The sequence below is a fragment of the Halyomorpha halys genome, unplaced genomic scaffold, assembly GCF_000696795.3.
Source record: "Halyomorpha halys isolate HHAL.00 unplaced genomic scaffold, Hhal_1.1 Scaffold323.1, whole genome shotgun sequence".
NCBI classification, from domain to species: domain Eukaryota; kingdom Metazoa; phylum Arthropoda; class Insecta; order Hemiptera; family Pentatomidae; genus Halyomorpha; species Halyomorpha halys.
The window spans coordinates 279,350-293,749 of NW_027106378.1; the positions used below are offsets into that span (position 1 = coordinate 279,350).

The window sequence follows — 14,400 nt, forward strand, 5'->3', positions numbered from 1 at the left end:
CCATCTTTCTTGTTTTTAAAAAATAACGTATTTCTTTTAGACAAAGAAAACTGGTTAGCTTGCTTTATAATTTAAAATAACAAATAGCAATATTAAAATTATACATAAAATAAAACATATCAAAACCCTTTTAACATCAAAATATACTATTCACTAAAAAAGAGCATATTACAATATATATATATATATTACTCAGAAACAAAAATACAAGAGATTATTTCCTTACCTCTTGGCAAATGGCATTGATGTCGGCACCTGATACCCTATCAGGCCTGGCTACGTAGTCTTCTAGATCTACCTCCTCGGAGAGGTTCATCTTGGCCGTGATAGTAGAGAAGACGAGCCTCTTCTGCCGCCTGTCAGGAAGAGGGAATTCTATCTTCCTGTCCAGCCTACCGGGCCTTAGCAGGGCAGGGTCCAAGGTATCTGCTCTGTTTGTAGCCATTATAACCTAATAATAAGGCATGGCAATTATATAGCGGCCAAAAAATCAAAGGTATCATATTCCAAGGGCCCATGCAAAAAAAAGTTAACATTACCTAATGAAAACTTTGATACCATTTTTTTTAATCTTTATTGCATTTGTAATGAAGAAATGAGAGTTTTCAAATCAGATCATGCTATGCAAAAATGGGGGCTGTTTCAAAATGTTAAAAAAAATAAATAATTAATTTTTTATTCAGAGCTCCATATCTTTAAAACTACCGACAACATTAGAAATCCTAATAGAACACAGTTTAAAGTAAAGTAAATTTGCTAAAAAATGAACCCTAAAATGATGCCCAGGGGGTCCAAAATAAGATTTTCAGCCTAGACCGCCAAAATATCAGAGCCTAAATTTGGAAAAAAAATTTTTTTTCGTAAAAGGTAATTCCCAATTGTTAAATTTTTTTTATTGATAAAAACTGAGAAAAAATATGAAAAAACTTAAAGACATGTGAGAAACCAAAGACGCAATTCAAGGAGTTAGAATAGCATAAGAAAAATAAATATTAATCTTAATTTGATCAAATAGGCAGTGTAATGGTATTGTAAACAAGATGGTGTCCTCGCAATTCATTTTATTTCAATAATCACATTAATTCCCTCAGGTTGAAGAAACAGCAATATTTTTATTAAGTAATTCTATAGAAATAATATTAAAATTATCCCTTTCTCAACTACTAATAATTGATTAGAGGTAAGCACTATTAATTTTATTTCGCATTATTAATTCTAAATTATTCTTCACTATGTCTAACTTTAATCTAAAGTTCACAATTTAGATCAATCCTATCTAAAAAAGTACTCTAAAATCCTTCTTAAGTTTTATGCATTATGGATCATTTAACTTCCCAAATAAATAGTTTTTTTTTTTTTTAATGTCCAAAAATAGATATTATTATTACTGTGCTTAATCTCTACTGATATCAGTCCCAGAGAATTATTTTAAGGAAAATAATATAAAAATTCCAAACAACATTAGACTAGTCATTGATAAACATATGTGATATTAGTAATAAAAATTATATGTCTATAAACATTTTTGTTTTAAGAATAAAACTGTGATCAATTTTTAATATATTTTTTTTTAATATTTATTTATTGCTATTTACAACTGTATATTATAATATATTTAGTAAATCTAATCTAAGTTAAAATGGAGTGTTACAGGCGTGTAGAGAAACTACCCTCTGGTAGCACTCTAATTTTAATATTATAACACAATTTTATATTATACAAAACTTCTGAGTCGAAGTAAAGTTTAGAGAGCAATCAACATACGTAAAATCCGGGAGTCGGCATTATAGGAAGAATTTAAACTTGAAGATATCGCAGAGCAATTTAAAGAAAAGTAAAAATTGAAAAAATACAATGCCTGAGGGTGAATAATGAAACGAGAAAATTCTATGGAGCTGTCAGATATATGAACCGTAGATTCCAATCTAAGGTAGATGCATGTAAAGATAAAAATGGAAAAATATTAGAAAAAAAAACATGGTAATTAACAGATGGGAGAAACATTTCAATGATTTACTGAATGTAAGAAGCATGGACTGCAACATGACACTGGAGCTAGAAAACTTGTCTGATTTAGAAACGCTCTCAATCGAGGAAGTGGTAGAATCAATTAACAAACTAAAAAATAACATATTGATTCAGAGGTTAAATGAGTTTCCCAAGAATGTTTTACGTGCTCTAAGAGATTTATAGATTCCAAAAAAGCTAATTTGCTTGATACAAATATCCATGGATGCAGTAATGCTATATTAGGGGTATTTATGATGTGTTAAATGTAAAACGTTTTACCATGTTAAATGTATAGCACAATGTACAATGTATAGCATTGTGAGCAGCCCTATTTAAAGTTATGTTAAGTACTAAATACATAAGAGCTCCTTGTGGATTTTTCGAGCAACTTGTTTTATAACCTTTCCTTCCAAAACTTCATGTTATTATTGCCATCTAAGTTCTGATTAAAGTAATTTATTACCAAGTGCTTAAATTGAGTGAAAAGTATAAGTTGTTTGAAAGTGGCTACTGAGTGTCTTGTTGATTTTCTAACTTGTAAGGAATAGGGTCAAGATGAGCTAATTAACAACTGTCATTACATAATTATTCTTGTCATCCATTGCTTTATTAGTTTTAAAAACATTCTAAACACAATACTAATGCAATCAAAACGGAGACAAAGCTGGTCTGTTGCTTGACGTCATTCTCCATTTGACAGGCCCAGTAACAGGCTCTTAACCATGTTATATCGTTTTAACATGGTAAAAAAAAAGAAATATTTCTCCATTTAACACGCTTAAACATGTTAAACTAAAGATCATGAATACACCTAGTATATATTAATAGTACCCTAAGTCGCAGTTTTACAATAACTGCAGAAGTGAGGCAAGGAGATGGGCTATCAGCTACACTATTTAACCTTGCACTGCATAGTGTCATAGGGAAGCTAGAATCCAATGGGGGATATACTATACGTGCATATGCTGATGATATTAACTTAGTGCCAAGGAATAAGCAATCTCATGTTGATTTGTTCAAACTGTTAAAGGCACAGGGTGAAGTTCTTGGTTTAGAAGTTGATGAAAGCAAAACCAAGTACATGTTTGTAAGTTCAGGCACTGATTCAAGAGCTAGAGAATATCTGTGTGTTGAAGGTTTTTCTTTCAAAAACGTTAAATCCTTCTATCTTGGTGTGGAGCTTAATTGAAAAATGAAATATCAGCAGAAGTGAATGAGACGGATTACGGCAGGTACCCGGGCTTACTATGCAAACATATAACTCTTCAGGTCATCTCTGACGAACGACAAAATTAAGGTTATACAAAACATTGGTAAGACCAATAGTGATATATTCTGTGAGAAACTTGGACCCTTTGCAACCCCACAATAAATGCTTTGAAAATCTTCAAAAGGAAAATTCTCTGTAGAATAAATGGAACTGTATCGAAAGAGGGTGAATAGTAAATCTGGAAGAACAGCAAACTATACGAGCTATATGGATGTTGTGACATTGTACGCTTCATACAAGCAACAATTGAATGGTTGGGTCACGTAGCATTTATGGACGAACCAAGAATGCAAAAAGAATTCTACTTGGAAAAATGTATGACACCAGAAGGAGAGGACGACCTCGGAGACATTGGGTTCAAGATGTGGAAAAAGAACTAGAGGAGAGCATTGTGTAGAGAGAAATGGTGCAATGTTGTCAGGGAAGCCAAGTCCCACCTCGGGCTGTAGAGCTACGTAGTTATAGTTAAGTATAATGTTTATATTATAAACATTATGGGTTTAACATTTGGTCACAGTTGACAACACATTATTATCAAGCTGCAGTAGCATGGGAGCATGTATGATGATTAGCTATCATCAACGGAAGTCACTTTGCTAGCTTGCATTGAGGGTGGTGGGGAGGGCTCCCTTTCACCTAGGATTGTCCCGAACCGTGTTTAGTACTATCAAAGCTTCCACCAGTTACGATCATTCTGGGTTCTCCCTGTCAACTTTAAGGATTTTCACATTCCTTCAAATTTTTTTTTTTTTTTTTTATCAAATTTTATTTTTTGAAGTATATAAATTTATTGACTCATGTATTCTTATATTTTACACAATTCCCATAACATTTTTTTAAAAATTCAAATGTGGTGTATACAATAACTTTCTTGATCCCTTGTTCAGTAGTTAAAAAATCATAAAACATTCAGGTATCAGCTGATTACATACATAAATTTAATGGCATACACGAGTGATGACCATGTGTCGTCATGGTTAAAAAACAAGTATTTAAACTTTATTTGGCTAAATATTACATTTAATATAATATTTACTTAGAAAAGAAAATACCAACAATAAAAAAAATTTCACTTTCAAGTGGTTTGCAGGGGAGCCACTGTGGTCAAAGGTAGTTTATAAGGTTTTTGATCATCTTTTTTCATTCATATTTAATAGTAAAAAGTGCAATAAAGATACCCTCTTTACGTCATTGGCCTAAAGAACTATTTTTTTTTTCAAAGAAATAACTTCTTTAAGAATCAAAAACACTAAGTAATATATACATAACTAAGAGCTGCAGCATAACCATAGCTTGCCTACCCTGGACTACACCATAGTATGAACAATATTATCATGTGACATAATAACATTAAATTCAGTACATCCATGATGATTATCAGTACCAACCTTTACATTCGTGGTTTGGTCAAAACCATCCATCTGGTTGAGCAGTTCCAATAGAATCCTCTGCACTTCTCTGTCAGCACCAGTCTGAGCATCAAACCTGAAACCAATATAAATAGCTGTAATAGTTGCAACAAATACTACCAACTGACCAGAAAAACAGGGGAAACAAACTGCTTTTCTGGTCAGTTGGTAACAGAACATCATTCTTATCTGCCCTGAGAAAGCCTTGCAAAGTGGGGGTAAAACATTGGTAAACAATAAATAGTTTATTAAATAAAACCAAAAATTGTATCCAATACTGTCTCAACACTTTATTTCTTACTAGTCCAACGTTTCGGCTATTCCAGCCATCTTCAAGGACATCTTCAATACAAAACTCCTCCTCACATTAATTTATAATTTTTATTGCAGGCTATTCTGCCCAGGTCATTTTCTTCATTTTAATTTCAAACCTATTTATTTAAATTTTAAAACCATTAACTTTTATTTTTCTCTATAAAATTATTAACAATATAAAATACACCACCATATAACAAACTATTTATCTATCTATTAATAAATAGTTTGTTATATGGTGGAGTATTTTATATTGTTGATAATTTTATAGTTAATGGTTTTAAAATTTAAATAAATAGGTTTGAAATTAAAATGAAGAAAATGACCTGGGCAGAATAGCCTGCAATAAAAATTATAAATTAATGTGAGGAGGAGTTTTGTATTGAAGATGTCCTTGAAGATGGCTGGAATAGCCGAAACGTTGGACTAGTAAGAAATAAAGTGTTGAGACAGTATTGGATACAATTTTTGGTTTTATTTAATAAATAATTACCTTGTCTCAAAAAATTTTGAAATAATATTATTTAAATAAATAGTTTTTTGTTACTATTTTGAAATCTATATTGACCGCCATCTGGACTATCTTCCTCCAATAATAAAAATAACATCTTACTACAGCTTTGAGATTGATAAAAAAAAAAAAAAAAAGTAAACTAAAGTAAAGAAAAATTATTAACCTTTTTGTAGCAATGGCATCAATTTCGTCGATGAAGATGATGGCAGGAGCGTTTTCTTTAGCGAGTCTGAAAACGTCACGAACCATTCTAGGTCCTTCTCCAAGATATTTTTGAACGAATTCAGATCCAACTACTCGGATGAACGCCGCTATAAACAAAGAGAAAAAATTTCATTATATCAAATCATTAGGGAGAGGAGTACAAGGATACAGATTAAGGGATTTATTTATAAAAAGAAGTTTAACACAAACTAATATACCAGTTTTAATTTGTAAATCTATTAGAGAGAATCTGATAATTATAAACCTGCAAGTCCGAGGAGTTGAATTAGCAAAACCTTGTTCCGATTTTAATCAATTTCTGCCCTATGATGCGTAAACCCAACATTAATTTCAACATATTTTACATCAACATAAACACGATTATTATAATTTTTTATCCAAATCCCAAATATCATTAACAAAGAATATACTTTTACAACTGAATATTATGATTTTCGAATATTCTGTAATTTATTTATATGTTCATTTCAGAACATGTTTCCATAGGCGGTTTGTAATTTTTATCTGAGTCAAATAAAATTATAAAAGCTGTTTGTAAATACTATTTGATAGATTTGAAGTCGATAAAGAAAAACTATAAAAGGTTTAATCAAAAAGTTATAGATATATTTATTCATATTGATTAATCAAGAGAGACTTTACATGATTACCCATAACCACTGGTTAATATAATATTCCAAGAATAATCATCACTTGTATTTACTTGTTTTGTTTTTTTTTAGGTTGAATTTAACTCTTCGTTTATTAATAAATGCATTGCTTTACCTCAAATTTTAAATCATAAAGTAAATAAGGAAAAATAATAATATGAATAAATATTGGTATACGTACACCTTTATGTGTATAATAAGAGAAATTTAGTTCAAGCATAAAATTTTATACAATCAAATTCAAAATTTAGCCCTAAAAGCGTAAAACTTGCAATTTTTCTCAAAATTGTGGCAACCTCCGAAATGTGCTATATTAAATTAGAGTTATTCAAATGTCTTCTCCATACTTTGAATTTCTGGTAGGGTTTGGCTGAATTTGAAGCAAAAGACGAAATGTAATCAAACGGAAATCTGGTATCTAGATATCAAAAAGTAACTTCAGTTTACAGTATAATTTATAGAATACATCAAATACAAAATAAATTTAAATTAATTGTTGGTCGGATGTGTCACTATTAAAGAAAAGCAGCAATATGTATATTAAATTTGAATATTGATTCGATAAGTTGATTAATTTTTCCATATTTTTTACTAAAAATTATTTTCAAAATAAGGGAGGATTCAACCTATAAATGATTAAATACTGTAACTAATTTATAAATAGATAGTAATAATTGCTAATTACCAGTGGTATGATGGGCAACGGCTTTAGCAAGCATTGTTTTGCCGCAGCCTGGTGGCCCATACATTAGCACGCCTCTAGGAGGATCAATTCCGATCTGGCGGTAGAGTTCAAAGTGCGTCAAAGGCAACTCCACAGCCTCACGAATCTCCTGCTTCTGCATGTCCATGCCACCGATGTCCGAATACTGAACATCTGGCTTCTCATCTAAAATGAAAAACAAATAGAAGGCATGATTATTAATAGTAAATAATTTAAACATAAAATATATAAGTAGAATACCTTTGCCTTTGTTTATTTGATATAAATAACCAGTAAACAATTTTATTAGTAACAAAAAATAGATAAACATAAACTATTGTAAAAAATTACTAAATAGTCATCCTAAGGAGATACAAAGAAAAATATTTTGTCTAGGCTGAAAATTCATTTCTGGAAATAAGAGTAGTAATACAGATGAATTATATACCATTGTCATTGAAAATAATAAGCCTTTGAGATGATAGATTGACTAACTCCAATTTCAACAGTTTTCAAAAAAGTGCATTTAATAATTTTTCTTTTGCAAAAGCATGGCAGAAATATGAAAATATAACATATAATATTACTAGTAAAACATATAATATATAATGTAGTTACTAATAATACTACTACAGATAATATGTTTGATTACCTGCTTGAAGCATTGAAATGGACGAATCTGCTTCAGGTGGTAGTACATCAACAAGGGCATTGCTGTGCTTATGAAGAGCAACGCTAGCTGAAGGCTTCAATAATTCTCTGTCAATCGTCGACAAAATCCTCACATAATAGTTGGAACCTGAAAAAATGTTAAGTCAGCGTTAAAACAGATTGTGCATTATTTAATACAAGAAATGTCGATGAGGAAATTAATAATGTGGAGGAGAAAGATAAGAGCAGAATATTGTCTCACATCAAGTTTTTTTTTTTAATTTACATATACATTTAGGTATTTTTCGGTTTCAGATTTTTTATTATTTGTTTTAATTATTTTTCTATTCATTTGTGCTCAATTTATCAATTGCTTTATTTTATCGTCAATTAGTTATCCTATTTAAAAATTATGAATGTTGTGTTTCTTACATGTTACAAATTGTAAGTTTTTATTATTTTGGTATTTTAGTTTAGAAGGAATGTCATATTGTGTTTAATTGTCAAGGTTATTACACATTTAAACTATTTACATATTTTGGAGTATGAAAAAAAGAAAAAAATTAATTTTTAATCCCTTCTGTTACGTCTCATAATTCCAGGACCTTTTCTAGCCATATCGGTATATTTTAGCATTTTAAACATTTTTAGTTGCATATTTTACAGATTTTTATTGCATATTATATGGCATTGGGGATTTTTTACTGCATAAAAATCCCGGCTTGAGTTATAACTTATTATAATAATAATGACTAAAATCCAAATGCATTATATATTCTCTGTCTACTCATTAATATAGGTTTTCATTTACAGTATACAATAATTACATAATTTCACCCTTTTTTATCTATCATTTAAAAGGGGCAAGGGTCCGTAATTCAGCAGATAATATAAACCAATTTATTTCCTTAAAACGTGAACAATATAACCTAACCAAACATAAATATTGTGTAGAAGTGGGGACACAACTACAAACGTGATTGCCAATACTTAACAACTTTAGGGATTCCATCTAAACTCTTTGATATTGTGTCAACTCATGTTGGATTAGAACTTTTATCATTTCTCAAATATTAATGACTTATGCGTTAATTATTAAAATGGGATTAAATAATAAAATAAATAAATCATATCATCAATATTATAATATATAATCATCAAACTGGATACTCATCAGTTTATTTATAAGTTTAAGTTGCTACTTTGAATGACATGACTATATAACCTTCCTCTACTATCCAAGCTGGTTATAACCAAAGGTAAATACACACTAATATATTCATAAATCCCGAAAATAATCAAACTATTTATTAAAGGTTTTAAAAAATACCTATTTATTTTTCATAACAGATAGCTGCAAAAATATATAAACACTTGATTGTAAAGCACGGATACTTAAAAATAAAAACTTAACTATGTTAGTTACGATGCTTTGCCTTCAACCAGGGTCCTGTTTCATAATGAAAGCTAATAGTATTAGTTCATAGTACAAGTGTAGAAACTAGTGTGGTAATAACACTAATACTTATTTTTTTCAGGTTAGGGATGACTATTAGTGATATCACAGGAATTAAAAAATACTAAAGTACAAGTTACTATTGTACAAGTCAATGTAATTGAATTAAGATAAATCTACAAGACTAATAGTATTAGTTTATACTTTAGTATGAAACAGGGCCCTGGAGTAACTTTCTGTGACTTAAATACGAAAGATCTATGATTTTGGAACATCCATGAAAATTCTAGTGATACTAAATTTCACAATAGTTATTAGATACCAAGTTTTATAACCAATTTCCTCTTATATAGTATACAAAAAACATTTCTATTCATTACATCAATATTCAAGATAAATTTTTGGTATCCCTAATATTGTCCTAAGAAAACGCAAAAATAATTTCAGAAAAAATACTTACCTCTATAATTGGAGAGTCAAAATTCTAATTTCTATGATTTCAAAAATTTAAATTATTTTTTTATTGATACTAAGGAAACTTCTAGGATCAAATTTTCAATTTTATAGGAAAATGTCTTGTTTATAAGACCTTAAAGTCATTTGTTTAATTTGGATAGGCTGATTTATGATATTTGGTATAAACATAGTTTAAACGTAACAGAAAACTCTTCAAGAATCATTACATTAGCTAGTATTACCATGCCTAGAAATATAACTGATAAATGAAAATAAGTTTATGTTACATCATAGTATCATAACAAAAATTTGATAACTCGATAAACTGAAAAGTTAACCTATACAGCTTGATACTATTTATAATACAAAGATGCAAGCAGTGTCATTATTTTAAGACCAAAGAAAAAATTTATTAGACTTCCACGAGTTGAAAAATAATTTAAAACTATTAAAGCTAAAAAATATTTTTATCAGATAGAGATCCTGCAAAACATCTTATCAGAATATAAGGATTTTTTGTTAGAACAGTAGGATCTTAACAGTCATTCATGACTTACCCGTCGTGCTACCAACGATTCCAGTATTTTGATCGACTGCTTCTAAAAATTGACCAATAACTAGAGGGACACTCTGAATTCGTTTGACTTCTTCTTGAGCATGTAAATATTCCTTCTTAAGATTACGTTGTTCATCTTTAATGTATTCTTCTTGAACTGCTAAAAATTCAAGCTGCCTTTGTAGTTTCTGTTGACAAATATAAAATTGTACATGTTGAAATTCAGGTAATCACGACAGCTAAGTACAAGTGCATAAGTTGAACTCTATTGAGTACCTTAAACTTGGTGAATAAATCACTACTATCACTGTCATCTGACAGATTCTGTCCTAGTATGGTGCTTAGCTTCCCATCTTGACTGTTTTCTTCCTATAATAATATAAAACAAAAACAGGATTCAAAATATTTATTTTTCTTACTTAAATCTTAGCCAAAGCAATCATTGGGAATTACTAACTAACCAATGAAAAGTGAAAAGCTCAAACCAAAATTATTATAATAGAATTTACAAAAAAATAAAAGCAAAATTACTTTCTCGGGGAGAACGATACCAATTTCTTCCATCTTGATAGACAAACTAAATTTTAAGCATAGTCACCAACCATAAAATGGCAGCGCTGATACAGCAGTGTTACCCAGTTTCGTTTAATAAATTTTATATATAATTTTGTAATACTTCCTAAATTATTAACATATAAAATTAATTTTTCGTTTTAAATTAATCTTATAGTTTTAATAAAATTTATTTTATTAAATTAAAGTCGACAACTTATTTCGGAGTTGATAGTCAGTAACTGCAAATTGTTCCATTAAATGTCTAAAATTGTCTATAATGTGAATGTTTAAACAGGTTCCTGTTTTATATAGATTTAAATCATATATTAAGTATATATTTTAAGATATAGAACTATTGATAATTGTAATAAAATATTGGATAATAAAATTCATCTAGGCAAGAATAATCCATTCGTAATGCTTTTAATACTTATTTACGATGTACATAACTCTTAAAATATTGTATAATGTTCATATTATTTAGAGAATAAAGCTGGAAATAATTGAGATTGCTAATTATATTATTATTTATTGATCTGGGATGTTTAATGACTGTTAAGTTGGCTAAGGTCCTTAGACAGGTAGTGTAGTTTAGTTGATCGGGTAGCAGTCATGGGTTTAGGACGTTGTCTTATTACTTTCGGTAAAGGGATATTTTGATTGTTTGGTCGTTGTCACAGTTATTTAACTCTGTCTTGTTGTAAACCTACAATATGGCAGGTACAAAGTGATATTATTTCTCTTTTTTTTTTTTATTGTTATTTTCGAATGAAAATTATTATTATTTTAATTTAATAATTTAGATGTAGAAAAGCTACCTTTGCTGTTAGAAAACATGGATCTTCTAAAAGAAGACAATAAACATGCATTGGATTTATTCAATAACATAATAACACAACTTGACCAAGATGAATGCAACAGTATAGGTATGTCTTGTTTTGTATCACTGCTTTGTATGGTTATTTAATTGTGAATTCAATTTTTATTAATTTAATAGATCTATGCCAATGTGCTAAGGATGTTGCTGCATTCCTTGGTTGTGGAATAGTTGAAGTAGAAACTAAAGCTGCAGAAACGCTAGCCGAGTTGTGTAAAAATGAAGCCCCGCGTTCCACTTTATCTAATAATGAGGTTATTGTCCCTCTTATAAATTTATTATCCTCTCCTTGCAAAGAAGCTAAAAATCAAGCATGTCGTGCTATTGGTAATATATGTTTTGACAACAGTAAGTACTCATATTTTTTTTTTATATCTACCATAAGTATACTTTGACCTCACTTGCTTGATTATGTTAATATATTATTTTATAGACGATGCCAGAGCTTTTGTATTTGAAAACAATGGATTAGCAGAAATAGTTGAAGTATTAAGGTCGAGTTCTTTACCTGATTGTGAACAGTTGAGAACTAATGCTGCAGGCTGTCTTCTTAATGTTATAATGGCACAAGAATATGTTTACTCCAAGGTATTTTTTTTAAACATTGTTTTGAATATTTTAAAAGTATATTATGTTTCATGTCATAAAGATTTTATATAGTGAAGCATAAAAAATGTATATTTATTTTAGTCCAGCTATCACATTAAGTTATTATTTCCATCATTCTTGTTCTAATTGTTATGTTCTCTCATATTATTAATTACATTTTATAATGTCCCCAATCACTAGCATCATTAGCGGTGAATAAGTTAACTTTTACTTTATTTATAATAATGACTCTGATAAATAATTTTAATTTTTAATTTGATGTGAAAATTGACAAATTAGGGTAATTTATTGGATTGACCTGAGCAGAATAGCCTGCATGAAGTGTTTTTAAATAATTTAGTTCTAAAATTGTATTAAGATTATCCCTAAGGATGACTGAATCGGCCGAAACGTTGGACTTATAAAGTGAATAAATATGTTTAAGATTAAAATGGATAATATTTTATTTATTTTAACTTTTACTTTTAATTTCTAGTTTAAAAAGAATTCAATTATGGGTTGGAATAACGTATGTTAAAATTTTCAGTATAATAAATGGCTAATACTAATATTGATACTCAATGAATAATAAATTCCAAATCACGTATATTAAATTAGCAATAAACAATGTAACTACACTAGATTTTTTTTTCACTATTAAAACAAAAAAACATTACAATATAAGAAGATGGTCAGGGTTGCGGTCAAAAGTGAAACAAAAATAGTTTACAACTATTTATTTTCCAACGTTTCGCCCCACTTTGCAGGGCTTCATCAGGGCCAATAAGATACAAAATGAAATTTTTTTTTTTTCCCGTATTGTTTTTGTTTTATATACATCTCCTGTACTTTTTTAGCTTTATATTTTACGTATTTTTATATGAAACTTTTACTCTTGCCTTTGTTACTTGTTTTTTATTCTTTTCATTGTATCTTATCTTTTTATTTTTATTCCTATCATTGTATCTTATCATAGTTTCATTTTGTATCTTTTTAGCCCTGATGAAGCCCTGCAAAGTGGGGCGAAACGTTGGAAAATAAATAGTTGTAAACTATTTTTGTTTCACTTTTGACCGCAACCCTGACCATCTTCTTATATATCAATTTTTACGGTCAACTATGTATACATATATAAAAAAACATTACTGTCTATTTAACAATATCAGGGCCGGTTGCACCATTCCAGTTTAAACTTTAAGTTAGAAATCTCAGATAAACTCAATAATTATCTGTTGCACCAGAAAAGTTAACTTCTAAATCTGGCGGTAAACCAGCCGATGATAGTCATTTAAACTGAGATTTAGAGCAAATCTACATCTAAGTAGGTAACCATTCAAGCAACTTATATACAGAGAAGAAAAAAATAAATAAATTAAAATATATATGTAGTTCTGTGTATATAAATATGTAGTTCTAGTCGGATCTGTTATCTAGCGAAGGTGAATTGTATTATTCCGTTTCTTTTCAAATTCAATTAAATGTATTTGATCGAGATAAATGATTTGACAAATGACAAAGGACTTCAAAGAATTATTTGGTTAATGAAAAAAAAAAAGATTCATTATTTGTTCTAATACATTATGATTCATTGATTAAAAATTGCTGTTTTTATCATAACTATAATATAAATGTTATCTTAGCTGTGTGTAAGTGATGGAAAGAAAAGCAGAAAACTATGATAAAAACAAGAAAACATAATAATTATGAAGTTCAACCAATATTGGATCTGAATTTGGGAGGACAATGGGGCGATGTACCAACAATTATTTCAGTTTCAGATAACCTTGGTAACCAAAATAACAAAACTGTAGGCTAGAAACAGGTCACTAAGGTACCGGGAGTTTTACTGAACTCTTAGACAAATCTGAGCTATACATTTTTTAGTTTCACTGAAGATTACTGCAACTGACCCTTAAAGAAACAAAAATCATATCAAACAACATATTCAGAAGACAGATATCCAGATCTAAATTTGAGATTTTGGGTTACATACACAAATAACAATTTTGTGAGTTTACCAGGATTTAATAATGCTTAAATAATAACTACTTTTGAAAATATAAGAAGATGGTCAGCGTTGGGGTCAAAAAGAACAAATAGTTTTTAACTATTTATGTCTGATGTTTTGCCCCACTTTGCAGGGTTTCATCAGGGCTAAGATGATA

At 29.3% G+C, this 14,400-nt stretch overlaps 2 protein-coding genes across 2 annotated transcripts in view; one reads left to right on the plus strand and one right to left on the minus strand.

Annotated features, from left to right (window-relative positions):
- Positions 1-10,855, minus strand: part of LOC106681276 (26S proteasome regulatory subunit Rpt3) — a 13,460-nt gene extending 2,605 nt beyond the window's left edge. The window contains exons 1-8 of the mRNA XM_014421516.2: positions 10,747-10,855; positions 10,492-10,584; positions 10,217-10,403; positions 7,749-7,895; positions 7,079-7,282; positions 5,682-5,829; positions 4,669-4,765; positions 227-451 (exon numbers count right to left, since the gene is read on the minus strand). Coding sequence (XP_014277002.1) covers positions 227-451; positions 4,669-4,765; positions 5,682-5,829; positions 7,079-7,282; positions 7,749-7,895; positions 10,217-10,403; positions 10,492-10,584; positions 10,747-10,779 — 1,134 coding nt within the window. The 5' untranslated portion in view covers positions 10,780-10,855. The remainder of the gene's footprint in view (positions 1-226; positions 452-4,668; positions 4,766-5,681; positions 5,830-7,078; positions 7,283-7,748; positions 7,896-10,216; positions 10,404-10,491; positions 10,585-10,746) is intronic.
- Positions 10,856-11,344: 489 nt separating this feature from the next.
- Positions 11,345-14,400, plus strand: part of vimar (visceral mesodermal armadillo-repeats) — a 25,658-nt gene continuing 22,602 nt past the window's right edge. Inside the window, exons 1-4 of the mRNA XM_014421506.2 lie at positions 11,345-11,490; positions 11,574-11,696; positions 11,768-11,995; positions 12,081-12,235. Of these exons, the coding sequence (XP_014276992.1) occupies positions 11,484-11,490; positions 11,574-11,696; positions 11,768-11,995; positions 12,081-12,235 (513 nt within the window). The 5' untranslated portion in view covers positions 11,345-11,483. The remainder of the gene's footprint in view (positions 11,491-11,573; positions 11,697-11,767; positions 11,996-12,080; positions 12,236-14,400) is intronic.